General features: G+C 41.1%; 1 protein-coding gene across 1 annotated transcript in view; it reads left to right on the top strand.

The window, feature by feature from the left end:
• Nucleotides 1-27,682, top strand: part of LOC124118163 — a 101,982-nt gene that overhangs the window by 56,336 nt on the left and 17,964 nt on the right. The window contains exons 53-86 of the mRNA XM_048394677.1: nucleotides 259-444; nucleotides 1,011-1,196; nucleotides 2,653-2,838; nucleotides 3,185-3,370; nucleotides 5,156-5,341; nucleotides 6,246-6,431; nucleotides 6,814-6,999; nucleotides 7,226-7,411; nucleotides 7,689-7,874; nucleotides 9,004-9,189; nucleotides 10,446-10,631; nucleotides 11,372-11,557; nucleotides 11,895-12,080; nucleotides 13,099-13,284; nucleotides 13,504-13,689; nucleotides 14,262-14,447; nucleotides 14,674-14,859; nucleotides 15,137-15,322; nucleotides 16,452-16,637; nucleotides 17,189-17,374; nucleotides 18,364-18,549; nucleotides 18,907-19,092; nucleotides 20,235-20,420; nucleotides 21,038-21,223; nucleotides 21,503-21,688; nucleotides 21,917-22,102; nucleotides 22,468-22,653; nucleotides 22,749-22,934; nucleotides 23,563-23,748; nucleotides 24,392-24,577; nucleotides 24,799-24,984; nucleotides 25,920-26,105; nucleotides 26,327-26,512; nucleotides 27,378-27,563. Of these exons, the coding sequence (XP_048250634.1) occupies nucleotides 259-444; nucleotides 1,011-1,196; nucleotides 2,653-2,838; nucleotides 3,185-3,370; nucleotides 5,156-5,341; nucleotides 6,246-6,431; nucleotides 6,814-6,999; nucleotides 7,226-7,411; nucleotides 7,689-7,874; nucleotides 9,004-9,189; nucleotides 10,446-10,631; nucleotides 11,372-11,557; nucleotides 11,895-12,080; nucleotides 13,099-13,284; nucleotides 13,504-13,689; nucleotides 14,262-14,447; nucleotides 14,674-14,859; nucleotides 15,137-15,322; nucleotides 16,452-16,637; nucleotides 17,189-17,374; nucleotides 18,364-18,549; nucleotides 18,907-19,092; nucleotides 20,235-20,420; nucleotides 21,038-21,223; nucleotides 21,503-21,688; nucleotides 21,917-22,102; nucleotides 22,468-22,653; nucleotides 22,749-22,934; nucleotides 23,563-23,748; nucleotides 24,392-24,577; nucleotides 24,799-24,984; nucleotides 25,920-26,105; nucleotides 26,327-26,512; nucleotides 27,378-27,563 (6,324 nt within the window). The remainder of the gene's footprint in view (nucleotides 1-258; nucleotides 445-1,010; nucleotides 1,197-2,652; nucleotides 2,839-3,184; nucleotides 3,371-5,155; nucleotides 5,342-6,245; nucleotides 6,432-6,813; nucleotides 7,000-7,225; nucleotides 7,412-7,688; nucleotides 7,875-9,003; nucleotides 9,190-10,445; nucleotides 10,632-11,371; nucleotides 11,558-11,894; nucleotides 12,081-13,098; nucleotides 13,285-13,503; nucleotides 13,690-14,261; nucleotides 14,448-14,673; nucleotides 14,860-15,136; nucleotides 15,323-16,451; nucleotides 16,638-17,188; nucleotides 17,375-18,363; nucleotides 18,550-18,906; nucleotides 19,093-20,234; nucleotides 20,421-21,037; nucleotides 21,224-21,502; nucleotides 21,689-21,916; nucleotides 22,103-22,467; nucleotides 22,654-22,748; nucleotides 22,935-23,562; nucleotides 23,749-24,391; nucleotides 24,578-24,798; nucleotides 24,985-25,919; nucleotides 26,106-26,326; nucleotides 26,513-27,377; nucleotides 27,564-27,682) is intronic.

Genomic DNA, 27,682 nt, shown 5'->3' with positions numbered 1-27,682 from the left:
TGTTATTTCGTATTTACAGCTACGTAAACTTTGTGTCGATTTTTAAATTGAGAAAAACAGGGTTTTTTTCATTTCCGTGAGTACTTTAGTTAAGATCCCGCTGTGGTTGCTTTGTAGAACTGGTGGAACTTCAGACTAGGGAAGTATTAATTTCTACGTTATTGGACAAGGTAAAACTCTCATTCGTCTAACAATGTAAATTTCTACCTCATGTTCCACGTGTGTATGTTGTGTAAATAATTTTCATATTTTGTCCAGATTGCAGTCTTAAATGTGCTAATGGAGGTACGTTAGACAAGGACAAATGTGAGTGCACATGTGCTGGTGGCTACAGGGGTCCTGGTTGCAGCAAGCCTCCATGCAACACGACCTGTGTCAACGGGAAGGTCAACCAAGAGAACTGTGCCTGCGTGTGCACGGAAGGTTGGAGTGGCCCCAAGTGTGGTTAGTATTGGGGAGAATAGTATATATTGAAACAATTCCTGTTTAGGTTAATAAATGTGCAGCATATGCGTTAAAAGAGCATGTTGAAGCATCTGATAGTTTGTTGTAATTATTTCAAGGGTGTTTTTGGTAACGTGTTCACAACACATTGATTGTGTATGCATTACTTGCTCTGTAAATTCATTTGATATAGCTCCTGTTTGACGTTGATCATCTGTTGACACCATTAACTTGAGCTTTCGAGGGCCACCAGGTATCGAGCAATATGACCTTTTAGTTGTAGTGTCAGGCCAGAAGAGCTGAATTCAATACTGTTACGTTTTAGCAGTATTATTTACCCATTTCTGAAATCCTGAAGGATAAATATGGTAGTAGGCACAATGCAATATATTTGAATGTTATCAGTCATTGTTGTATTTTATCCTTACCTTCGATATTTTTTTTGGATAGTGACAAATGGTTACATTTGATAAGTTGAAATATAGTTTAAATATTTAACATGTGAGCAGAAATTCCTTGAAAGTAGCAAATAAGTTATTGTTCTCATGGTTAAAATTTCATGTTAGATTGCAGTCGGAAATGTAGCAATGGAGGTACCTTGGATAATGCAAAGTGCCAGTGTTCTTGTGTGGGTGGCTACCGTGGGGACGACTGCAGTCTGCCCCCATGCACAACGGCATGTGTCAATGGCAAGGTCAACCAGAAGAACTGTGTATGCGAGTGCACAGAAGGTTGGAAGGGTCCAAAGTGCGGTGAGTGTACAAACTGTGTTCCAGATTTATTTCAAATGGTTATAAAACCATAGTTAAAATTGTTTTTCATAATTCCATCCACTGAAAACAGGTAGATCCCCCCCCCAAAAAAAAACAACAAACAAACAAACAACAACAAACACCTTCCTTGATTTTGAAGGGGGCGGAGGGGGGGTGACTGACCTGGGTCTCTATTAGTGAGTCCTGAGCATGGGTATCGGGCCCCTATTTAACAGAAAATACAATACAATATGTGCGATGTCATATGCTTGTTGACGATGGAATTTCCTTGTTTGAATCAAAGCTTAGTCTTTGAGTGAAGGAAGTCTGACCCGGAAATCGGCTAAATATCTTGTCAAACTGAACTCGATGTGGCTCTTTTTATATAGGTGTAATATTCATTACCGGAATTTACAGGCTCGATTGTAGCACCATCAGTAGCTATTATCCCTTCGATATCCCTCCTATTGACAATCAGATTCCACTTCCCACATCACTTCAAGCGAAATGGCTGCGCCCAGTCAAGACGATCTGATCGATAAACAAGATCTATTTTGTAATAGAACTGGTCTTTTCCCCGCCAAGTGCATTAAATCACTTGAGCACCTTGATAATGATTGGCAAAATATCTGTCAACGTCCAGTTGGCAGCACACATGCATTATAAATCCTTCAGTCGACCAAAATTTGCACCTTGAAATCAATTTGTATGAACCGGATGTCTTGTTCATTACGCCGTATTGATTAGACTATGCATAGACTCGTTGGTCCTGCCAATATTTAACTCCGGAATTCATGCCAAGTTCCTTGCCTCCATCTTACCGAGGCAAGAGAGTTAACTGTAAAAGTCCAGTTTCCACCCTTGCAGACCAAGGTTGGTATTATGGAATTATTTTGACTGGACTAACGAGTCTATGCATAGTCCAATCAAAATCTTGCAACGAAATCGAAATCCGGTTCGTAAACTGTCGTGAAGATTTCGGTCGATTGCAGGATTAACAAAGCATGTGCACAGCCAACTCGTTGTCAACAGATATTTTCCCAAACCTTTTCATGTTTTTAATGAAGATGCTCACGTGATTGGATGCACGTCGCGATGTAAGACCCGTTTTATCACAATGTATGTCTTGATTATCGATCAGATCATCTTGACTGGGCGCCGACATTTTGTTTGAAACAAATGCGAGTGATAGAATCTGATGGGTCCATAGGAGAGCCTCAGAAGGGACATAACTCAAAATAACCACTGGTGGCGCTATGATCGAGCCTAGGAACTCCAGCCTAGTTCGGCAAGGGTGGAATCTAGACTTTTGAAGTCAGATAACTCTTGCCTCGGGAAGATGCTTGCTTATGTAAATGAACAAACAAATCTTATTTTAACATGATTCTGGTGCACGTTCCAAAGTTTCCAAACTGGCTATATAACAGGGAGGTTAGGAATTGTTTATTTTTTTCAGATTGCAGTCTTAAATGCGGAAATGGAGGTACACTTGACAAGGACAAATGCGAATGCACATGTGTTGGTGGATACAGGGGTGCGGATTGCAGCAAGCCTCCATGTACGACAGCATGTGTCAATGGAAAGGTCAACCAAGAGAACTGTGCCTGCGTGTGTTCGGAAGGCTGGAGTGGGCCCAAGTGTGGTGAGTGACAGCGTATAATTCAGTCGGACAAGTATTAGATTACAATGCATGCTCTTAAACAGTGTTTTTTATAATCTGAAATAGGTATTTTAATATTAATTTGAATTTGCATGAAGAAAGGAACCGTGTCTTTTCCAAACGCTCTGTAACAACCACTATTTGTATAACCCTAGGAACCGAAGTAAGAATATACCAATTAACCTAACTGTGAATATTTTGATGTTTCATGACTCTTTATAGGTATGTTTATTTCATTACAATATTTTTTGAAAACTTCGGTATTTGGGTTTGCTAACACTAACCAGTTTTGTTCGTTGTTTTTTCTGCATGTTCTGTGGCGTTTCAGACTGCAGCCTCAAGTGTCAGAATGGTGGCACACTTGACAAGGACAAGTGTACATGTACATGCGCCGGTGGCTACCGTGGTGCGGATTGCAGCAAGCCTCCATGTACGACAGTATGTATCAACGGGAAGGTCAACCAGGAAAACTGTGCCTGTGTGTGTACGGAAGGCTGGAGCGGTCCCAAGTGCGGTAGGTTGAAAACAGTATTCTCTTAGGTAGAGTATTTTAAACTCGTCACCCATGTCTCTTATTAATTACCTCTCCAACTTTCATCTCCTGCTGATAGGAGAGCGATCATTTTCCCGACACAACATCGGCATACTCTTCAATATGTATCTGAATGTAAAATAATTGAGAAAACCAAAACATCTGTTGGAGTGAATTTCTTCTTGGATCATGCAACGTATTGCTCAGGCCCTAAAAACATACTAACAAGGCGTATGGTTACAATAAAGGTATTTTACATTTGTCGTAACTCACACTGTCATTTTGTGTACAGTACTATAAGGTAACGCATGAACAGCAGCTGTGATAAGGGTTTAGCTGGCTTCGTTATCATTCATGACAAGCAAACTATGCTTAACATTGCATAAATCGTAAATCTAAGCAACTAACGTTTTCCATATTCAAACAAACTCTGCTAAAAACAGTCGATTTTACGATTCCGACAACATCATTAACATATATTTATGAATCACTGTCAGTGATGATACCAGGTCTTTGTGAAAACCCAAACGGTGGCTCCCGTCACATACAAAAGTTCACGAAGAAAAACGGAAACCTGTGGTACAAGTCAAAATACGGAATTTCATTGGACATAATTTTTATCTTTTATACGCCGTATTGATAACACGTGGAACTAATACCATGTGGATTATCAACAACTCCGAAATCTTGACATGTCTGTTCATGTCTGATTTTTCAACTTTGTACTCCACTTTCCCATGACAATTGAGGGAACACTTTGTTCCTTGATCCATGAGGTATTTGTTATTAATCTTAATGTAGTTACATATCTATCTTCAGAGGTTCAGGACAATTTGTTTAAAATGAAAGCAAGTGCCATAAGACGTTTACTAAGAACAGTATGTGGAAAGCCGGACTTCCTCTTAGACACGATCTGTCAAATTAGCAAAATCAAAATTGGCCAAGGATTACTTCAGCTTCGTTGATGATCTGATATTGTTCAATAAAAATCAAATAGCCGGTTCCCTTCCTCTGCTTTGCCCACCTGAACAAGAACGGTGATATTCTACATTCCTGTACCAACATCCACGAGGAAGCTATATGTGAAATCAAAGTAGGCCCACGCATAGACTGATTGTAAAGAAAACATTCAGAAGGTTATGAGCTTTCATGGAAAGAATAATTGTTTGCTACTTTCTCTTTCTCAATTTGTGCGTGTCGGACAGACGTAATTCAAAATGAACATAGTATTTCATTTCAACAATAAGTAAATTCGCTTTCGTTTAACTGGATTTCTGGTCCATCAATTAATTGTCTAGCTTGTTAATATAACGCTCTCGCATAGAAGGAATACTGCTGTGTGGTGTTGGGTCACGTTTTTTTGTGCAAATTGTGCGAGTGGCCGGCTCACCGGTTGGACGGGACACTTTCTTTTTCCGTGAACATCTGGCGTCATCAGATTATCCTTGATCCGTTCATGTCATGTTCATTGTTATTTTGCTTTCTACGCCCTATGTAATCTGTTTCGTGGGATAATCCAGACTGGTTATTCTTTGGTGTTGACGTTTTATATTTATTTGATAAGTCATAGAGCTTTTCTTAAATATACTTACTGATTGGCACTTGAAACATTTCCAAGCATGAGTTTATGGAATAGTTTACCAACTCCCTGTGATATTTGTAACAATTAAATGACCGTCTGTGTCAATGATTTTAAGAATGGTACAGCAATAAGGAGGTATTGCCCTTGGCAAAGATAACTGAAGCATTTTATTTGTTATATATCAGATTGCGGTCGTCAGTGCGGCAACAATGGCACCTTGAATGCAGACAAATGTGAATGCACGTGTGTTGGTGGTCACCGCGGTGCCAACTGTACCAAACCTCCCTGTACGACGGCATGTGTGAATGGCAAGGTCAACCAGAAGAACTGTGACTGCGAGTGTACTGCTGGTTGGAGTGGTCCCAAGTGCGGTAGGTCACATATTTTAAGTTCCCTAGTTCCAATTGTAATTTCAAGCGATCGGATTCATTTGGATTCTAATACATCGGTTCCGTAGCGTTTCCTGTGTTTGTCAAAGAGTGTGATGTACTACGATTTATAGACTGTCATACAGCTGGAATATTGCCTCTTGGGAGATTAAACAACAAATAAACGACTTCATGGTTTCTTTTCTGTATTGACGACCGCCTCCAAAGTCCTTTGGTAGAGCGTCCTCCCGGAGAGGGGAAGGTCTGGGGTTCGATCCCCGGCCGTGTCATGATAAAAAGACGTTAAAAGATTGTACTTACCCTGTTACCCTGCTTTGCGCTCGGCATTAAGGGTCTAAAACAAGGACTGGTCGGCTCGGAGTCAGTATACTGTGTCTGAGTGGGGTATTCAATAGGGCTTTGAGAGGTAACTCGGGGACTGGTCTGGTGGGTACTGAATAGGACCCGGGTACCCACAGGTCTACCCAGACCCGATGTTAGTCAGGTGATAATTTGTCATTAAACAATATAATCTGGAATTCTATGGTTACACAAAGGGACAAATGTTCACTTTTTTCCCGACTGTGCACACATTCCTTCCTTATGTGTGCATAAAGATGAAACTTCAGTCAACTTCATGGCCAGATCATTATGTACCTGTATCTAGATGCATTTTGTCAGGGGTACGGTACGTCGCAGCCCTTGTATTTATCTTAAACTGCGCCATGGTATCTCAGTGAGTTGGCACTATAAATCAGTCCCGACAAGTACAAACAGCCACACACATGCGCGCATGCACGTCGCTAGATAAGTGCAATAATCTTGGATGCGACGTTAAGCCCCATTTCCCCTACCTCCCTCTTTTCTGTATTATCACCTAACATATCATTTCTTGTACATGGCAAAGATTGCAACCAAACGTGTGCCAATGGAGGAAACCTTGACAAGGAAAAATGTCAGTGCACATGTGTTGGTGGCTACCGGGGTCCTGACTGTAAGAAGCCTCCATGTACGACGGTCTGTGTAAATGGAAAGGTCAACCAAGAAAACTGTGCCTGTGTATGTACAGAAGGCTGGAAGGGTCCCAAGTGTGGTAGGTGTCATTTCCGAGTAGCTCAATGGAAACCATGGTTAAATTGGGTCTCATTACCCAAGTTATGATCTTGGCAGGCGCTTACACTGATTTGAATGAGGCTGTGATGGTCATTGTGACCTGTTGCCGTCTTGCTAATTCTGTCACATGTTAGCCTTGTCCAGTCTCGAGGTATTACAGGCAGCAATAATGTGGCTGAACTATCATTGCCCACTGCAGCGTTGGCTAACAAACAATAGGAATGCCTTGTCCTCACTACCAATGAAGTTTTCAGTTGACACTTTACTGATACTGGCTGGTTAAAAAACATGTATAAATGATTCCTTATTCTGATCCCCGTGCTATTGTGCAGCTGTTACTTTGTTTATTGCAACTATTACAGATTGTGACCTCAAATGTGCCAACAACGGTACCTTAAACAAGGACACCTGTATATGTGCCTGTGTTGGTGGCTACCGTGGAGCTGACTGTGCACAACCTCCCTGCAAGACAGCATGTGTCAACGGGAAGGTCAACCAGAAGACGTGTGCCTGTGAATGCACAGAAGGCTGGACTGGTCCCAAGTGTGGTACGTAGTTTGGTTTTAAAAGGAATATTTCTGTAAAGATTAAAAGAAAGGATCTGTATACATGAACTGCATCAGTCCAATTCGAAATCTGTATTTCTTTTGGGAAACCTAAAAAGGCTTGATCATATGTAATAAACATCTCTGCTTTTGAGGGGGACATTTCTTTTCTTGCAATAACCACAATGTCGCTATTAAAATTTTAGCTATGTATTTTTATCAATGCCAGACTGCAAACTCATCTGCAAGAACAACGGAAGCTTGGACAGTGCCAAATGTGAATGCACGTGTGTTGGTGGTCACCGTGGTGCTGATTGCAGCAAGCCTCCCTGTACGACGGTCTGTGTCAACGGAAAGATCAACCAAGACAATTGTGCTTGCGAGTGTACTGAAGGCTGGAATGGCCCTAAATGTGGTAAGTAATATTTAGGGACGCGCTTATCATTGTAATGTGATATTTATGCAGTTTTGGTGGATTTTCATTAATTTGGAAGGGATTATGTCATTAAGTAAAACAAAGCCTTTTTAATGAATAGGAACTGCATCGTATTTTACGATTTGGAAAAGGGACATCAATCAAACGATCACAATTTAACATAATAGAAGTATTCCCATAATTATATTCTGCAACTCATTTACTGTTTACTATTAACGTAAATGATCAAAAACTGTTTCAATTCCTTTTGATGTAGATTGCAGCTTGAAATGTGGGAATGGAGGTACCTTGGATAAGGAGAAATGTCTGTGCACCTGTGTCGGTGGCTACCGAGGAAACGACTGTACTCTTCCTCCATGTAAGACGGATTGTGTCAATGGCAAGGTCAACCAGAAGAACTGTCTGTGTGAATGTACAGAAGGGTGGAGTGGTGCAAAGTGTGGTAAGATTCTTTGCATAATTTATGATTAGTAATTGTTTTTGGCCAGTTTATTAATCACATACTCCGTACAGGATCAGTAAGTTACATGGAAGATGTTTAGAACCTTGACAGGTTGGAAATTTTCCATGGAATTTATGAAAAAATTGCCATTAAAAATTTCGAATTCACAACTACATGTCAACAGCTGACGCCATGCTGTATATCAGGTAAATGTCACATGAATTCAAATTGGTTATCATGACAACACATGTTTGAAAAATTATCACCAATTTGGAATTTAATTTATATCTGAGTCTCCGCCACCTTTTTTAGCATTTATAAAAAGATATAGCATGATTATTTGTATTTTCTCGCCAATGACCGTTTGTCATGTTGATGTTTTCATGACTTCCGAGATACTATGGTAATACAAAAGAATCAGGTGTTTTGAGGAGAATATAAACTACACAACTTCCCTGAGGAAGTGTAAGATTGGTGGATATCTGTAAGTTCTCAATGTATTTCTTAATGACGCTCAGTGTACAATACAATAGGCATCTCTAGTCATGCTTGACATTAATCACCACCTGATCTGCTATTTAGACACTTAAAAAACATAACAATACAGATAAACTAAGACATGTTTTGTGTTCGTCATATTCTTTCTGTCATTGCCTTCATATTTTGAAAAATGTTTTCGTTTCATTTATCCAGAATGTTGTCTGTGGTTTTTTGCTTTGGACGAATTAAATGATCATGGCTTATCGTTGAAATCAAACACATAGGCATGCAATGGATGTAGGTTACAATGTTGTAGAAGTTGGCGATAATGTGGTAACCCTTTGTTTAGAAATTACATTTTACAAATTTATTTTAGAAACGGGCAAAACAATCCCAAAATGTCGTGTTGTATCCATAAATTGAGTGAATGGTTTCATACATTCTTACGAATGCAACCCCAGCACTAAGGTTGACACTGAGGTAAGATCCCGCTGTGGTTGCTTTGTAGAACTGGTGTAACTTCAGACTAGGGAAGTATTAATTTCTACGTTATTGGACAAGGTAAAACTCTAATTCGTCTAACAATGTAAATTTCTACCTCATGTTCCACATGTGTATGTTGTGTAAATAATTTTCATATTTTGTCCAGATTGCAGTCTTAAATGTGCTAATGGAGGTACGTTAGACAAGGACAAATGTGAGTGCACATGTGCTGGTGGCTACAGGGGTCCTGGTTGCAGCAAGCCTCCATGCAACACGACCTGTGTCAACGGGAAGGTCAACCAAGAGAACTGTGCCTGCGTGTGCACGGAAGGTTGGAGTGGCCCCAAGTGTGGTTAGTATTGGGGAGAATAGTATATATTGAAACAATTCCTGTTTAGGTTAATAAATGTGCAGCATATGCGTTAAAAAGAGCATGTTGAAGCATCTGATAGTTTGTAATTACATTAAGGGTGTTTTTGATAACGTGTGTTCACAATACATTGCATGTGAATGCAGGACTGGCTCTGTGAATTCATTTGATATACAGTCAAGTCCCGTTAATCCGACATTGTTGGTTGCATATGATTGTCGGATTAACGAGTATGTTAAATAAACGAAATTCGGTAGTATCAACGTTCGTGATCGAAAATTGGACAACTACACGATAGATAATGATACGAACACGTAATAAAAAAAAAAAAGGAAAAAGGAAATAAATCACATTGTGTTACATTGTTAGCAGAATGTTTTCTAATCATGATACTGCTAATTTGAAACTAGTGCCGCAATGCTTAAGAAAGCTGCTTTTTTTAGTGGCTAATGTCGACTTCCTTTTTGCAATTTCAATGGTCGGTCAAAGTTCGCAAAAGGTCATTCTGACGTGACCTATAATGGGATGTCCTCAGCAGTAGCGAGAACTTGTATCCAATTTTAATGAGTGAGGTAATCTAGGCATGTGATTAATCATGTTTTGTTTATCTAAAGCAGCAATTGATATACTTAAGTATGTTTATCTGTGCAGCCGTTGAAATATGCAGCTACTCGCGGCATATGACCATGGAGTACGCTGATCACTGTCGGATTAACAAGACTGATTAATGAGTGATTTCATCAATTCGTTGCAAATTAAATGTAGGAGATGGAGTGCGAGACTGTCGGATTAACGGGTCTAAATAGTACTGATTAAATCGGTTTCCATCATTTTTGTAGGATAAATGAGTGTTGGATTAACGAGACTTGACTGTAGCTCCTGTTTGACGTTGATCATCTGTTCACACCACAACTTAAGCTTTTGCCACCAGCAATATGACCTTTTAGTTGTAGTGTCAGGCCAGAAGAGCTGAATTCAATACTGTCACGTTTTAGCAGCATTAGTTACCCATTTCTGAAATCCCGAAGGAGAAATATGGTAGTAGGCAAAATGCAATATATTTGAATCTTATGACTCGTTGTTATATTTTATCCTTTCCTTCAATTTATGTTTTAGATAATGACTAAAAATAGTTACATTTGATAAGTTGAAATAGTTTAAAATATTTAACATGTGAGCAGTAATTCCTTGAAAGTAACAAATAAGTTATTATTCTCATGGTTAAAATTTCATGTTAGATTGCAGTCGGAAATGTAGCAATGGAGGTACCTTGGATAATGCAAAGTGCCAGTGTTCTTGTGTGGGTGGCTACCGTGGGGACGATTGCAGTCTACCCCCATGCACAACAGCATGTGTCAATGGCAAGGTCAACCAGAAGAACTGTGTATGCGAGTGCACAGAAGGTTGGAAGGGTCCAAAGTGCGGTGAGTGTACAAACTGTGTTCCAGATTTGTTATTTCAAATGGTTATAAACGCCTTGGAGATGAATTTAAAGATTTGTATAATTTTTAAATTAAGTTAGAATTGTATTTTTCATAATTCGATCCACTGAATACAGGTAGATCCCAAAACACCTTCCTTGATTTTGAACCTTGGTGTTCGGGAAAACTGACGTGGGGACTCTATTTAGTGAGCCCCGAGCATAGGTATTGGGTCCCTATTTACCAACAGCAAATATAATGCAATGTGAGGAATTCTGTATGCTTTTTTTAGATGGGATTTCCTTGTTTGAATCAAAGCTTAGTCTTTGGGTGAAGGAAGTCTGACCTGGAAATATCAGCTAAATACTTTGTGTTGAACTGAACTTGCCGTGGGTATTATCTGGCAAACCTTTCATTGACGATGTGGCCCGGAATATTATAAGCTTATTCGTATTGTACAGTGTTCATGCTTGACTGGACTGGTTTATCTGGTTTAGAATCGATTATTTCATGGCTCTTTTTATATAGGTGTAATATTCATTACCGGAATATATCCTTCACTCCCATTTGAAGGCTACAATTTTGTCTTTATATTCAAACCATGTCGTGCATGTGGTTGAGAGACAATGCTCTTTATGTAAATGAACAAACAAATCTTATTTTAACATGATTCAGGAGCACGTTCCAAAGTTTCCAAACTGGCTATATCACAAGGAGGGTTAGGAATGGTTTATTTTTTTCAGATTGCAGTCTTAAATGCGCAAATGGAGGTACACTTGACAAGGACAAATGCGAATGCACATGTGTTGGTGGATACAGGGGTGCGGATTGCAGCAAACCTCCATGTACGACAGCATGTGTCAATGGAAAGGTCAACCAAGAGAACTGTGCCTGCGTGTGTTCGGAAGGCTGGAGTGGGCCCAAGTGTGGTGCGTGACAGCGTATCGTTCAGTCAGAAGTATCAAATACAATAGAAGCTTTCAAACAGTGTTTTTTATAATCTGAAATAGGAATTTTAATTTCAAACTAGGCTTACCTAAACAATGCATGAGATAAAAATACGCTCACTAAGAATCTGTTTGCACAACCCAAGAATTTCAAGTAAAAAGAAATCATTTTACCAAAATGTATAAACATTTTGACGTTTCATATCTTTTATAGGTATTTCATTATTTTATGTTTTTTTTAAAAAATGTATTTGGATTCACCTATACACTAACTAGTTTTGTTCGTTCTGTTTTTTCTGCATGTTCTCTGACGTTTCAGACTGCAGCCTCAAATGTCAGAATGGTGGCACACTTGACAAGGACAAGTGTACATGTACATGCGCCGGTGGCTACCGTGGTGCGGATTGCAGCAAGCCTCCATGTACGACAGCTTGTATCAACGGGAAGGTCAACCAGGAAAACTGTGCCTGTGTATGTACGGAAGGCTGGAGCGGTCCCAAGTGCGGTAGGTTGAAAACAGTATTCTCTTAGGTAGAGTATTTTGAACTCGTCACCCATGTCTCTTATTAGTTACCTCTCCAACTTTCGTCTCCTGCTGATACGGGGCGATCATTTTCCCAACACATTTGGCATACCCTTCAATATGTATCTGTAAAATAATTGAGAAAACCAATACATCTGATGGAGTGAATTTCTTCTTGGATCATGCAACGGATAGTTAAGGCCTTAAAACATCCTAGGGGGCCCAGGTGGCCCGGTCGTCTTAGGCACCGCTATTCGCTGTTGCGTCTTTGGGCATGCCAGAAACCTATGATTGTGTTTGAATCCCGATTCACCCCGAATGTTTCTTGGTTTGTCAGCACCATACCCGTGCTCGTTGGTTTCACCAGAGTGATAAACGTCCGAGACCTGCTTCACTTTGACTTTCCTCCCACATTAAGCTGACACGCCGTGATATAACTGAAATACAAATATTTAACAATCTCGGCTAGATAGATTCCAACTATTGTATGAACATTGGTTTATGAATCACTGTGATGATCCCGGGTGTTTGTGAAAAGATTGGTGTATCCTGCCCCACCGGTGGTTTCCGTCACATGCAAATTCTGTGTGGTGTTGGGCGACAGTTGTTTTATGCAAATTGTGCGAGTTGGCGGAGCAACCGGTTTTCCCTTTTCAAGAACACCTGGTGTCATTAGATTATCATTGATCCATTCATATCATGTTCATTGCTATTTTGCCTTCTAACCCAATGGAATCTGTTTCGTGGGATAATCCAGACTGGTTATTCTTTTGTGTTGACATTTTATATTTATTTGATAAGTCATAGAGCTTTTCTTAAATATACATACTATTTTTCACTTAAACAGTTCCGAGCATGAGTTTATGGAATAGTTTACCGAATCCCTGAGATTGAAGCAGTTAAGTGCCCGCCTGTGTCAGAATGATTTTAAGAATGGTGCAGCAAAAAGGATGCATAGCACTTGGCAAAGATACCTGAGGCATTCTATTTGCTATGTTAGATTGCGGTCGTAAGTGCGGCAACAATGGCACCTTGAATGCAGACAAATGTGAATGCACGTGTGTTGGTGGTCACCGTGGTGCCAACTGTACCAAGCCTCCCTGTACGACGGCATGTGTGAATGGCAAGGTCAACCAGGAGAACTGTGACTGCGAGTGTACAGCCGGATGGAGTGGTCCCAAGTGCGGTAGGTCACATTTTTTAAGTTCCCTAGTTCCAATTGTAATTTATCAATCAGATATAGTTGGATTCTAATATATCGGTTCTGTAGAGTGTCCAGTGTTTGTGATATATTACGCCATCATTGCTGGGATATTGTCCAGCGTGGTGTTACACAAATAAAACGACTGCACGGTTTCTTTGTTTGTATTATCACCTAACATCTCATTTCATGTACATGGCAAAGATTGCAACCAAACGTGTGCCAATGGAGGAAGCCTTGACAAGGAAAAGTGTCAGTGCACATGTGTTGGTGGCTACCGGGGTCCTGACTGTAAGAAGCCTCCATGTACGACGGTCTGTGTAAATGGAAAGGTCAACCAAGAAAACTGTGCCTGTGTATGTACAGAAGGCTGGAAGGGTCCCAAGTGTGGTAGGTGTCATTTCCGAGTAGCTCAATGGAAACCATGGTTAAATCGGGTCTCATTACCCAAGTTATGATCTTGGCAGGCGCTTACACTGATTTGAATGAGGCTGTGATGGTTATCGTGACCTGTTGCCGTCTTGCTCATTCTGTCACATGTTAGCCTTGTCCAGTCTCGAGGTATTACAGGCAACAAAATAATGTGGGTGAACTATCATCCCCCTGCAGCGTTGGCTAACAAACAATAGGAATGCCTTGTCCTACAGTGAGGTGTCAATTGAAAGCTTCATTAGGGGGCACGGGTGTTTCTAGGTTTGTCAGCACCATGACCGTGCTCGTGGGTTTCACCGAAGTCGTAAACGTCTGAGACCTGCATCACTTCGGGCTTTCCTAAAACATTGAGCAGAGACGCCGCGATATAACTGAAATACTGTTAAAAGCAGTGTTTAACCCAACTCGCTCACTCCTTAAAAGCTTCATTGGTAGTGATACTGGCTGGTTAAAAACATGTATAATTGATTCCTTATTCAGATTCCCATGCTATTGTGCAGCTGTCAATGTGTTTATTGCAACTATTACAGATTGTGACCTCAAATGTGCCAACAACGGTACCTTAAACAAGGACACCTGTAAATGTGCCTGTGTTGGTGGCTACCGTGGAGCTGACTGTGCACAACCTCCCTGCAAGACAGCATGTGTCAACGGGAAGGTCAACCAGAAGACGTGTGCCTGTGAATGCACAGAAGGCTGGACTGGTCCCAAGTGCGGTACGTAGTTTGGTTTTAAAAGGAATATTTCTGTAAAGATTAAAAGAAAGGATCTGTATACATGAACTGCATCAGTCCAATTCGAAATCTGTATTTCTTTTGGGAAACCTAAAAAGGCTTGATCATATGTAATAAACATCTCTACTTTTGAGGGGGACATTTCTTTTCTTGCAATAACCACAATGTCACTATTAAAATTTTAGCTATGTATTTTTATCAATGCCAGACTGCAAACTCATCTGCAAGAACAACGGAAGCTTGGACAGTGCCAAATGTGAATGCACGTGTGTTGGTGGTCACCGTGGTGCCGATTGCAGCAAGCCTCCCTGTACGACGGTCTGTGTCAACGGAAAGATCAACCAAGACAACTGTGCTTGCGAGTGTACTGAAGGCTGGAATGGCCCTAAATGTGGTAAGTAATATTTAGGGACGCGCTTATCATTGTAATGTGATATTTATGCAGTTTTGGTGGATTTTCATTAATTTGGAAGGGATTATGTCATTAAGTAAAACAAAGCCTTTTTAATGAATAGGAACTGCATCGTATTTTACGATTTGGAAAAGGGACATCAATCAAACGATCACAATTTAACATAATAGAAGTACTCCCATAATTATATTCTGCAACTCATTTACTGTTTACTATTAACGTAAATGATCAAAAACTGTTTCAATTCCTTTTGATGTAGATTGCAGCTTGAAATGTGGGAATGGAGGAACCTTGGATAAGGAGAAATGTCTGTGCACCTGTGTCGGTGGCTACCGAGGAAACGACTGTACTCTTCCTCCATGTAAGACGGATTGTGTCAATGGCAAGGTCAACCAGAAGAACTGTCTGTGTGAATGTACAGAAGGGTGGAGTGGTGCAAAGTGTGGTAAGATTCTTTGCATAATTTATGATTAGTAATTGTTTTTGGCCAGTTTATTAATCACATACTCCGTACAGGATCAGTAAGTTACATGGAAGATGTTTAGAACCTTGACAGGTTGGAAATTTTCCATGGAATTTATGAAAAAATTGCCATTAAAAATTTCGAATTCACAACTACATGTCAACAGCTGACGCCATGCTGTATATCAGGTAAATGTCACATGAATTCAAATTGGTTATCATGACAACACATGTTTGAAAAATTATCACCAATTTGGAATTTAATTTATATCTGAGTCTCCGCCACCTTTTTTAGCATTTATAAAAAGATATAGCATGATTATTTGTATTTTCTCGCCAATGACCGTTTGTCATGTTGATGTTTTCATGACTTCCGAGATACTATGGTAATACAAAAGAATCAGGTGTTTTGAGGAGAATATAAACTACACAACTTCCCTGAGGAAGTGTAAGATTGGTGGATATCTGTAAGTTCTCAATGTATTTCTTAATGACGCTCAGTGTACAATACAATAGGCATCTCTAGTCATGCTTGACATTAATCACCACCTGATCTGCTATTTAGACACTTAAAAAACATAACAATACAGATAAACTAAGACATGTTTTGTGTTCGTCATATTCTTTCTGTCATTGCCTTCATATTTTGAAAAATGTTTTCGTTTCATTTATCCAGAATGTTGTCTGTGGTTTTTTGCTTTGGACGAATTAAATGATCATGGCTTATCGTTGAAATCAAACACATAGGCATGCAATGGATGTAGGTTACAATGTTGTAGAAGTTGGCGATAATGTGGTAACCCTTTGTTTAGAAATTACATTTTACAAATTTATTTTAGAAACGGGCAAAACAATCCCAAAATGTCGTGTTGTATCCATAAATTGAGTGAATGGTTTCATACATTCTTACGAATGCAACCCCAGCACTAAGGTTGACACTGAGGTAAGATCCTGCTGTGGTTGCTTTGTAGAACTGGTGTAACTTCAGACTAGGGAAGTATTAATTTCTACGTTATTGGACAAGGTAAAACTCTAATTCGTCTAACAATGTAAATTTCTACCTCATGTTCCACATGTGTATGTTGTGTAAATAATTTTCATATTTTGTCCAGATTGCAGTCTTAAATGTGCTAATGGAGGTACGTTAGACAAGGACAAATGTGAGTGCACATGTGCTGGTGGCTACAGGGGTCCTGGTTGCAGCAAGCCTCCATGCAACACGACCTGTGTCAACGGGAAGGTCAACCAAGAGAACTGTGCCTGCGTGTGCACGGAAGGTTGGAGTGGCCCCAAGTGTGGTTAGTATTGGGGAGAATAGTATATTTTGAAACAATTCCTGTTTAGGTTAATAAATGTGCAGCATATGCGTTAAAAAGAGCATGTTGAAGCCTCTGATAGTTTGTTGTAATTATTTCAAGGGTGTTTTTGTAAACGTGTGTTTACAACACATTGATTGTGTATGCATTACTTGCTCTGTAAATTCATTTAATATAGCTGCTGTTTGACGTTGATCATCTGTTGACACTATTAACTTAAGCTTTATCCAGCAATATGACCTTTTAGTTGTAGTGTCAGGCCAGAAGAGCTGAATTCAATACTGTCACGTTTTAGCAGCATTATTTACCCATTTCTGAAATCCTGAAGGATAAATATGGTAGTAGGCACAATGCAATATTTTTGAATGTTATGACTCGTTATATTTTATCCTCACCTTCGATTTATTTTGAGGATAAATCTAAATAACGTTAAATTTGATTAGTTGTTTAATATTTTAAACTATATTTCATGTGAGCAGTAATTCCTTGAAAGTAACAAATTAATTTTTCTTATTCTTAAAATTTCATGTTAGATTGCAGTCGGAAATGTAGCAATGGAGGTACCTTGGATAATGCAAAGTGCCAGTGTTCTTGTGTGGGTGGCTACCGTGGGGACGATTGCAGTCTGCCCCCATGCACAACGGCATGTGTCAATGGCAAGGTCAACCAGAAGAACTGTGTATGCGAGTGCACAGAAGGTTGGAAGGGTCCAAAGTGCGGTGAGTGTACAAACTGTGTTCCAGATTTGTTATTTCAAATGGTTATAAACGCCTTGGAGATGAATTTAAAGATTTGTATAATTTTTAAATTAAGTTAGAATTGTATTTTTCATAATTCGATCCACTGAATACAGGTAGATCCCAAAACACCTTCCTTGATTTTGAACCTTGGTGTTCGGGAAAACTGACGTGGGGACTCTATTTAGTGAGCCCCGATCATATGTATTGGGTCCCTATTCACCAACAGCAAAGATAATACAATATGTGCGATGTCATGTGCTTGTTGTAGATGGGATTTCTTTATTCGAATCAAAGCTTAGTGTTTGGATGAAGGAAGTCTGACCCGGAAATCAGCTAAATATTGTGTCAAACTGAACTCACAGTGGATATTATTCCATCAAACCTTTCATTCAAAATGTGGCACGTAATATTGTAAGCTTATTCGTATTGTTCAGTGTTCATGCTTGACTGGACTGGTGTATCTTGTTCAGAATCGTTCATTTCATGGCTCTTTTTATATAGGTGTAATATTCATTACCGGAATTTCCAGGCTCGATCGTAGCACCATCAGTAGCTATTATCCTTTCAATCAGATTCCACCTTTCATATCACTTGCATTTGCTTAAAACAAATTGGCTGCTCCCAGACGATCTGATCGATAACCAAGATCTATATTGTAATAAAACTGGTCTTTTCTCGCAAAGTGCATCAAATCCACTTGAGCACCTTGATGAAAAAACATGAAAAGATTTGCAAAATATCTGTCGACGCCCAGTTGGCGGCACACGTGCTTTGCAGATCCAGCAGTCGACCGAAACCTGCACGTTGAAATCATTTTTGATGAACCGGATGTCTTCATTACGCCATTTTGATTGGACTATGCATGGACTCGTTGGTCCAGCCAAAACATAACTCTGGAATTCCTGCCAAGTTCCTTGCCTCGGGAAGATGTATTACAAGGGAGGTTAGGAATTGTTTATTTTTTTCAGATTGCAGTCTTAAATGCGCAAATGGAGGTACACTTGACAAGGACAAATGCGAATGCACATGTGTTGGTGGATACAGGGGTGCGGATTGCAGCAAGCCTCCATGTACGACAGCATGTGTCAATGGAAAGGTCAACCAAGAGAACTGTGCCTGCGTGTGTACGGAAGGCTGGAGTGGCCCCAAGTGTGGTGAGTGACAGCGTATCATTCAGTCGGACAAGTATTAGATTACAATGTATGCTCTTAAACAGTGTTTTTATAATCTGAAATAGGTATTTTAATAATTTTAATTTGCATGAAGAAAGGAACCGTGTCTTTTCCAAACAGGCGATAACAAATATGCTCTGTAATAAGCACTATTTGTATAACCCTTGGAACTGAAGTAAGAATATAGCAATTTACCTAAATGTGTAAATGTTGTTTCATGACTCTTTATAGGTATGCTTTCTTCATTACTATGTTTTTGAAAAATTTGGTATTTGGGCTTGGTAACACTAACCAGTTTTGCTCATTCTGTTTGTTTCTGCATGTTCTGTGGCGTTTCAGACTGCAGCCTCAAATGTCAGAATGGTGGCACACTTGACAAGGACAAGTGTACATGTACATGCGCCGGTGGCTACCGTGGTGCAGATTGCAGCAAGCCTCCATGTACGACAGCTTGTATCAACGGGAAGGTCAACCAGGAAAACTGTGCCTGTGTGTGTACGGAAGGCTGGAGCGGTCCCAAGTGCGGTAGGTTGAAAACAGTATTCTCGTAAGTAGAGTATTTTGAACTCGTCACCCATGTCTCCTTATTAATTAAATCTGCAACTTTCGTTTCCTCCTGATACTGAGCGAGTGTTTTCCACAACACATTTGGCATACCCTTTAATATGAATCTGTGTAGAATAATTCATAACGAGTGGAACTAATACCATGTGCATGTGGATTAACAACTCTGGTTGAACTTTTCTTCTCAGAAAAGAGTCAAGATTTCAAAGTTCATGTCTGTCAAAACATTTGATTTTTCAACTTTGTACACCACTATCCCATGACAATTGAGGGAAAACGTTGTTCCTCGATCTATGGGGTATTTGATTACCTTAGATGTAGTGGCATATCTATCTTTAGAGGTTCGTGACAATTTGTCAAATATAAAAGCGAGTGCCATTAGACGTTTACTAAGAACAGTATGTGAAATGCCGGACTTCCTCTTAGACACGATCTGTCAAATTAGCAAAATCAAAATTGGCCAAGAAGGAATACATCAGCTTCTGCTTCGTTGATGATCTGATATTGTTCAATAAACATCAAATAGCCAGTTCCCTTCCTCTGCTTTGCCCACCTGAACGAGGAAGCTATAAGTGAAATCAACGTAGGCCCACGCATAGACTGATTGTAAAGAAAACATTCAGAAGGTTATGAGCTTACATGGAAAGAATAATATTTTGCTACTTTCTTTTTCTCAATTTGTGCGTGTCGGACAGACGTAATTCAAAATGAACATAGTAGTTCGTTTCAACAATCAGTAAATTCGCTTTCGTGTAGCTGGATTTCTGGTCCATCAATTGATTGTCTAGCTTGTTAATATACCGCTAATATTTTGCCTTTTACGCCCAATGGAATCAGATTCGTGGGGTAATCCAGACTGGTTATTCTTTGGTGTTGACGTTTTATATTTATTAGATAAGTCATAGAGTTTTTCTTAAATATATTTACTATTTTTCACTCAAACAGTTACGAGCATGAGTTTATGGAATAGTTTACCAAATTCCTGTGATATTTGTAACAATTAGGTGCCCATCTGTATCGATTCTTTTAAGAATGGTGCAGCAGTAAGGAGGCATTGCCCTTGGCAAAGATAACTGAGGCATAATTTATTTGTTATATATCAGATTGCGGTCGTCAGTGTGGCAACAATGGCACCTTGAATGCAGACAAATGTGAATGCTTGTGTGTTGGTGGTCACCGCGGTGCCAACTGTACCAAACCTCCCTGTACGACGGCATGTGTGAATGGCAAGGTCAACCAGAAGAACTGTGACTGCGAGTGTACTGCTGGTTGGAGTGGTCCCAAGTGCGGTAGGTCACATATTTTAAGTTCCCTAGTTCCAATTGTAATTTCAAGCAATCGGATTCATTTGGATTCTTATACATCGGTTCCGTAGCGTTTCCTATGTTTGTCAAAGAGTGTAATGTACTACGATTTATAGACCGTCATACAGTTGGAATATTGCCGCTTGGGAGATTAAACAACAAATAAACGACTTCATGGTTTCTTTTCTGTATTTACGACCGCCTCCATAGTCCTCTGGTAGTGTCTGCCCGAAGGTGGGAAGGCCGGGGATTCGATCCCCAGCTGCGTCATACCAAAAGACGTGAAAAGATGTATTGTGCTCGGCATTAAGGGGCTAACACAAGGACTTGTCGGCTCAGAGTCAGTATATTGTGTCTGAGTGGGGTATTCATGTTAAACTGTGGCATGGTATCTCGGTGGGCTAGCCCCATGACTCGGCATCAGTCCGTACTAGCATTATAAATCGGCAGCAGTCCGGACAAGTACGAACAGCAACACACACGCGTGGATGCACGTCGCTAGATAAGTGCATTATTGTTAGATGCGACGTTAAACCCCATTTCCCCTCCCTCCCTCTTTTCTGTATTATCACCTAAAATATCATTTCTTGTACATGGCAAAGATTGCAACCAAACGTGTGCCAATGGAGGAAGCCTTGACAAGGAAAAGTGTCAGTGCACATGTGTTGGTGGCTACCGAGGTCCTGACTGTAAGAAGCCTCCATGTACGACGGTCTGTGTCAACGGAAAGGTCAACCAAGAAAACTGTGCCTGTGTATGTACAGAAGGCTGGAAGGGTCCCAAGTGTGGTAGGTGTCATTTCGGAGTAGCTCAATGGAAACCGTGGTTAGAATAGGCATCATCACCCTATTTGTGGTTGTGACAGGCGATTACAATGTGGCTGAACTGGCAAAACCACTGCAGCCTTTCGCTAACAAACCATAGGAATGCCTCGGTCTACAGGAAAGTGTCAATTGAAAGCTTCATTAATAGTGATACTGGCTGGTTAAATACATGTGTAATAAATTCCTTATTCTGATCCCCATGCTATTGTGTAGTTGTTACTGTGCTTATTGCAACTATTACAGATTGTGACCTCAAATGTGCCAACAACGGTACCTTAAACAAGGACACCTGTAAATGTGCCTGTACTGGAGACTACCGTGGAACTGACTGTGCACAACCTCCCTGCAAGACAGCATGTGTCAACGGGAAGGTCAACCAGAAGACGTGTGCCTGTGAATGCACAGAAGGCTGGACTGGCCCCAAGTGTGGTACGTAGTTTGATTTAATCTTAACAGAAATAGTCCTTTTTTAAAATCAAAGGATCTGTATACATGAACTGCATCAGTCTAATTCGAAATCTGTATTTCTTTTGGGGAACCTATACAGGCTTGATCATATGTAATAAACATCTCTACTTTTGAGGGGGACATTTCTTTTCTTGCAATAACCACAATGTCACTATTAAAATTTTAGCTATGTATTTTTATCAATGCCAGACTGCAAACTCATCTGCAAGAACAACGGAAGCTTGGACAGTGCCAAATGTGAGTGCACGTGTGTTGGTGGTCACCGTGGTGCTGATTGCAGCAAGCCTCCCTGTACGACTGTCTGTGTCAACGGAAAGATCAACCAAGACAACTGTGCTTGCGAGTGTACTGAAGGCTGGAGTGGGCCAAAGTGTGGTGGGTAGTTTTACATTTGTTTGACATCGGTAATAGGTTAGAACTGTAAGACTTGTCAACAGATTTTAGCAACTTTTGCCAAACTGCAGCAGAAGGTTGAAGTGTGATAAATCATTTTAATAAGCTAGTGTTTGTTGTTTAACGCTGCACTTGGTAATATTCCGGCTATATGACGGCTGTCCGTAAATAATAGTCTGGACCAGACAATCCAGTGATTGACATGAACATCGATCCATGCAATTGAGACCAATGACATAGACCTATGGTTCATTTTTATTAGATGAAACAAGGTAAGCATATCCCTAGCATTTCCGACAGAACTTTACTTTTTCTTCACAATAAGCTATTTCATTTCGCTTTTGCAGACTGCAGTTTGAAATGTGACAACGGTGGCTCCTTGGACAAGGCCAAATGTCTGTGCACCTGTACTGGTGGCTATCGAGGAGCTGATTGTAGTCTCCCTCCATGCAAAACAGACTGTGTCAATGGCACGGTCAACCAGAAGAACTGTGCCTGTGAGTGTTCGAAAGGCTGGTCTGGTCCAAAGTGTGGTAAGTAACATTGAATTGCCTCTTGTATGTCTGTAGAAATTACTGTTTCGAGTGCAAATTTTTATATATCGCCCTACCCCCATTAAATGTTTCAGATTGCAGTCTTAAGTGTGCCAATGGTGGAACATTAGATTCGAGCACCTGCTCGTGTTCTTGTATTGGTGGATACCGTGGTGCTGATTGCAAGAAAGAACCATGCAAGACGGATTGCATCAACGGCAATGTTAACCAGAAGGATTGTGCTTGCGTGTGTACAAAGGGCTGGAGTGGACCCAAATGCGGCAAGTTATACCTTATATCCAGTTAATGTCATAGGTGTAAGAGGCAGCTAAATTATAGCCAAACTCTGCAACTTGGTTGATGAAGTGTCATCTCACCATACATTGATTGATGCATTGCTCACAATATCACTGGATTGTCTGGTCTCTTGTCCCATTATATAGCTGGAATATTGCAGTGTTAAGACACAAACAAGTGCGCACCATCGTGACATTAACACTATTTGCAATCTGTGTTATATACCTAGTGAAATACCTTACTGTCATTTGACCCGTGAAGATTCCGGCGTAGAATAGGTCTTCAGCAACCCATGCTTGTCATAAAAGGCGACTTACCGGATCTAGTGGTCAGGCTCGCTCACTTGGTTGATGCATGTCATCGATCCCAATTGCGTGGATCAACGTTCATGTCAATGACTGGATTGTCTGGTCCAGATTCGATTATTTACAGACCGCCGTCATATAGCTGGAATATTGCTTAGTACGGCGTTAAACAACAAACAATCACTATATAAGTGCAATAATCTTGAACACGTTAAACCCTATTTCACCTCGCCTCATTTTTGTTTCGTACCCTGTGTAGTGGCACTTCTCAAACGTCTATATAATCGTGTAGTGTTTACCATTCCAGACTGTAGCCTTCAGTGTGAAAATGGAGGCACTCTGGATAAAGCCAAGTGTCAGTGCGCATGTACCGGCGGCTACCGCGGTGCCGACTGCAGTCTTCCTCCATGCACGACGACGTGTATCAATGGCAAGGTCAACCAGAAGAACTGTGCCTGTGAATGTACAGAAGGCTGGAACGGTCCTAAGTGTGGTAAGATTTCGATAAGTATTCAGCCCGTCTTCAAATGTCGACCCGTGAAGATTCCGGGGTAGAATAGGTCTTAAGCAACCCGTGCTTGCCGTGAAAGGCGACTAACGGGATCGGGTGGTCAGGTTGATGCATTTCATGAATCCCAATTTCGTGGATCGATGTTCATGTCACTGGATCGTCTGGTCCAGACTCGATTATTTACAGATCACCGACAGATAGCTGGAATATTGCTGAGTGCGGCGTAAAACAACAAACCAACCGTGAAGCTACACATACTATTATTGACGGTAATAGTACTAAGATTGGGACCACGTCACGGTTCCACTTTAGTGGTCCTGGGAATTCCAAGTTCTAAGGAAAATGCATCGACCCTGATATAAAAAAAACTCCTTGATTAAAAGATATGGCACTGTACTGAACCAAAAAAGTTAAGGATCGTGGATATTTTTTTAGATTTTTTTTCAAATGTCATGCATCATGTTATCTGCATCTTTGAGCCATTTTAGTGTATGTTCTTTGGGATAGCATTAAATCCCGACTAATCTTGATTTCCCGACATTGTTCTTTTTGTTAACAAAATTGCTTCACTGCTAAAAGCTTTGAAGAAGGCTATAATTTGTATCATTGTTGACTGTTTAAATAGACTGCCAACTGAAGTGTTCTAACGGAGGAACACTGGACAAGGCCAAGTGTCAGTGCGCATGTGCAGGAGGCTATAGAGGAGCGGATTGCACCAAGCCTCCGTGCAAGACGGAATGTGTCAAGGGAAAGGTCAACCAGGAGAACTGTGCCTGCGAGTGTGCGGAAGGATATGTTGGTTCCAAGTGCGGTGAGTTTGTTCTCTTCTCATCGGAATTCGGAAGGGACGCTTTGTCTTTGTTAGTGCCCGACAAACGCTAAACGAAGATACTTTTACTGATAGTCTAATAGACGCTAACTGAGACGTCTTAGTTTAGCTTGATAGGTTTGATAAAATGAACACACTGTCACTCTTGAAGTGAACATCCAGCGAAAACAACTTGATTAACAAAGTCCCAACATGTGTTACAGACTGTAATCTCAAGTGCACAAATGGGGGTAAACTGGATCCGAGCACCTGCAAATGCGCATGTACTGGTGGCTACCGTGGTGCCGACTGCAGTCTTCCTCCATGCAAGACAGAGTGTATCAATGGCAAGGTCAACCAGAAAGACTGTGCCTGTGAATGTACAGAAGGTTGGAACGGTCCTAAGTGTGGTAAGATTTCGATTAGTATACAGCCAAATGTCGACCCGTGAAGATTCCGGGTTAGAATAGGTCTTCAGCAACCCATGCTTGCCGTGAAAGGCGACTAACGGGATCAGGTGGTCAGGTTGATGCATGTCATCAATTCCAATTTCGTGGATCGTAGTTCATGATGTCAATCACTTGATCGTCTGGTCCAGACTCGATTATTTACAGACCGCCGACGGATAGCTGGAATATTGCTGCGTAAAACAAAAAACCCACCAACAACCAACCGTGAAGCTACACATACTAGTATTGATGGTAATGGTACTAAGGCTGGCACCACGGTTCCACTTTGGTGGTCCTGGGAATTCCAAGTTCTGAGGAAAATGGGGGGCAAGGGTGGCCCAGTCGTCTAAGGCGCCGCGATTCGCTGTACAGAGTTGCGTCCCTTGGGCACGCCAGAAACCTATTATTGTGGGTTCGAATCCCGGTTCACCCCGATTATGTTTCTAGTTTTGTCAGCACCATACCCGTGCTCGTGGGTTTCACCGGAATGGTAAACGTCTGAGAACTGCATCACCTCGGGTTTTCCTCCCACATTAAGCTAACACACCGCAATATAACTGGAATACTGTTAAAAGCGGCATAAAACCCAACTCACTCACTCTAAGGAAAATGCATAGACCCTGATTTAAAGGAACCGCTCCTTGATTAAAAGATATGGAGCTGTACTGAACCCAAAAAGTTAAGGATCGTGGATATTTTTTTAGATTTCTTTATCAAATGTCATGCATCATGTAATCTGCATCTTTGAGCCATTTTAGTGTATGTTCTTTAGGATGGCATTAATTCCAGACTAATCTTGATTTCCCGACATTGTTCTTTTTGTTAACAAAATTGGTTTCACTGCTAAAAGCTTTGAAGAAGGCTACAATTTGTATCATTGTTGACTGTTTAAATAGACTGCCAACTGAAGTGTTCTAACGGAGGAACACTGGACAAGGCAAAGTGTCAGTGCGCATGTGCAGGAGGCTATAGAGGAGCGGATTGCACCAAGCCTCCGTGCAAGACGGAATGTGTCAAGGGAAAGGTCAACCAGGAGAACTGTGCCTGCGAGTGTGCGGAAGGATATGTTGGTTCCAAGTGCGGTGAGTTTGTTCTCTTCTCATCGGAATTCGGAAGGGACCCTTTGTCTTTGTTAGTGCTCGACAAACGCTAAACGAAGATACTTTTACCGATAGTCTAATAGAGACGCTAACTGAGACGTCTTAGTTTAGCTTGATAGGTTCAATTAAATGAACACTGTCACTCTTGAAGTGAACATCCAGCGAAAACAGCTTGATTTACAAAGTCCCAACATGTGTTACAGACTGTAATCTCAAGTGCACAAATGGGGGTAAACTGGATCCGAGCACCTGCAAGTGCGCATGTACTGGTGGCTACCGTGGTGCCGACTGCAGTCTTCCTCCATGCAAGACGGAGTGTATCAATGGCAAGGTCAACCAGAAAGACTGTGCCTGTGAATGTAACTTCGGTTGGAAGGGACCAAAATGCGGTACGTGACCCGTTTATCGATTACCTTATTAACTGAAATGCTCAATACGTGACTGCAGTGACTGCATAATGTGGAAACTGATATGTAGGAAGGTGATTGAGGTATCTTACTTTCAACATCCGGATTTACCTGTCAAGATCCGGGTTAGAATTGGTCTTCGGGGGCGCCGCGATTCGCTGTGCACAGTTGCGTCCCTTGGGCAGCCAAGAAACCTATGATTGTGTGTTCGAATCCCGGTTCGCCCCGATTATGTTTCTAGGTTTGTCAGCACCATACCCGGGCTCGTGGGTTTCACCGAAGTGGTAAACGTCCGAGACCTGCATCACTTCGGGCCTCCTCCGACATTAAGCTGACACGCCGCGATAAAACTGGAATACTGTTAAAAGCGGCGTTAAACTCACTCACTCACCAGAATTGGTCTTCAGCAATCCATGCTTGCCCTATGAGGCGACTACCGGGAGCGGTTGGTTAGGCTCGCTGACCTGGTTGATGTTCATCGTATCTTTATTGCGTAGACTGATGCTCATGATATCAGTCACTTGACTGTCTGGTGCAGACTCGATTATTTACAAACCGCCGTCATATAGCTCGAATATTGCTGATTGAGGCGTCAAACAACAAAACAACATCCGAAGCAAAGACATGGTGGAAGTGTTTGACTGTTCACGAGGAAACCTACACTGACAAGTTCTACGAATGAAAATATAAAATACAATTGTATTTGTTGCAAAATTGCTTGTAAACTATCGCAATCCTATACACGAAACCCAAGTAATGGGTCATTGCAGGCATTGACCAATCGCATGTATGTACCACATTTTACCGTAAATCAGATGTTCCCAAAACCTGTCATTCTGGCCTGTAGATTGCAAGCGGCAGTGCAGAAACGGAGGTGTACTGAAGCCGGAAACTTGTGAGTGCGCATGCGTGAAAGGCTACCGAGGCGCCCTGTGTGGCCTTGACCCCTGCACAACCAAGTGCATCAATGGCAAGGTCAATCAGCCGAACTGCAAGTGTGAGTGTCTGGAAGGATGGAGCGGTCCGTCTTGTGGTGAGTGGTTAGATGAGGTTAACTTGTAAAACCGACATGATTAGACAGGGATTAGAAACGGTACCCAGCAAACTTGTGTTAAGATTCATGTTGATACTAAATTTATAGTGTGGTCAGAC

This window comes from Haliotis rufescens, unplaced genomic scaffold (genome assembly GCF_023055435.1).
Source record: "Haliotis rufescens isolate VD_foot unplaced genomic scaffold, xgHalRufe1.0.p SCAF_13, whole genome shotgun sequence".
NCBI lineage: Eukaryota > Metazoa > Mollusca > Gastropoda > Lepetellida > Haliotidae > Haliotis > Haliotis rufescens.
This window is presented reverse-complemented; position numbering and strand designations above follow the sequence as displayed.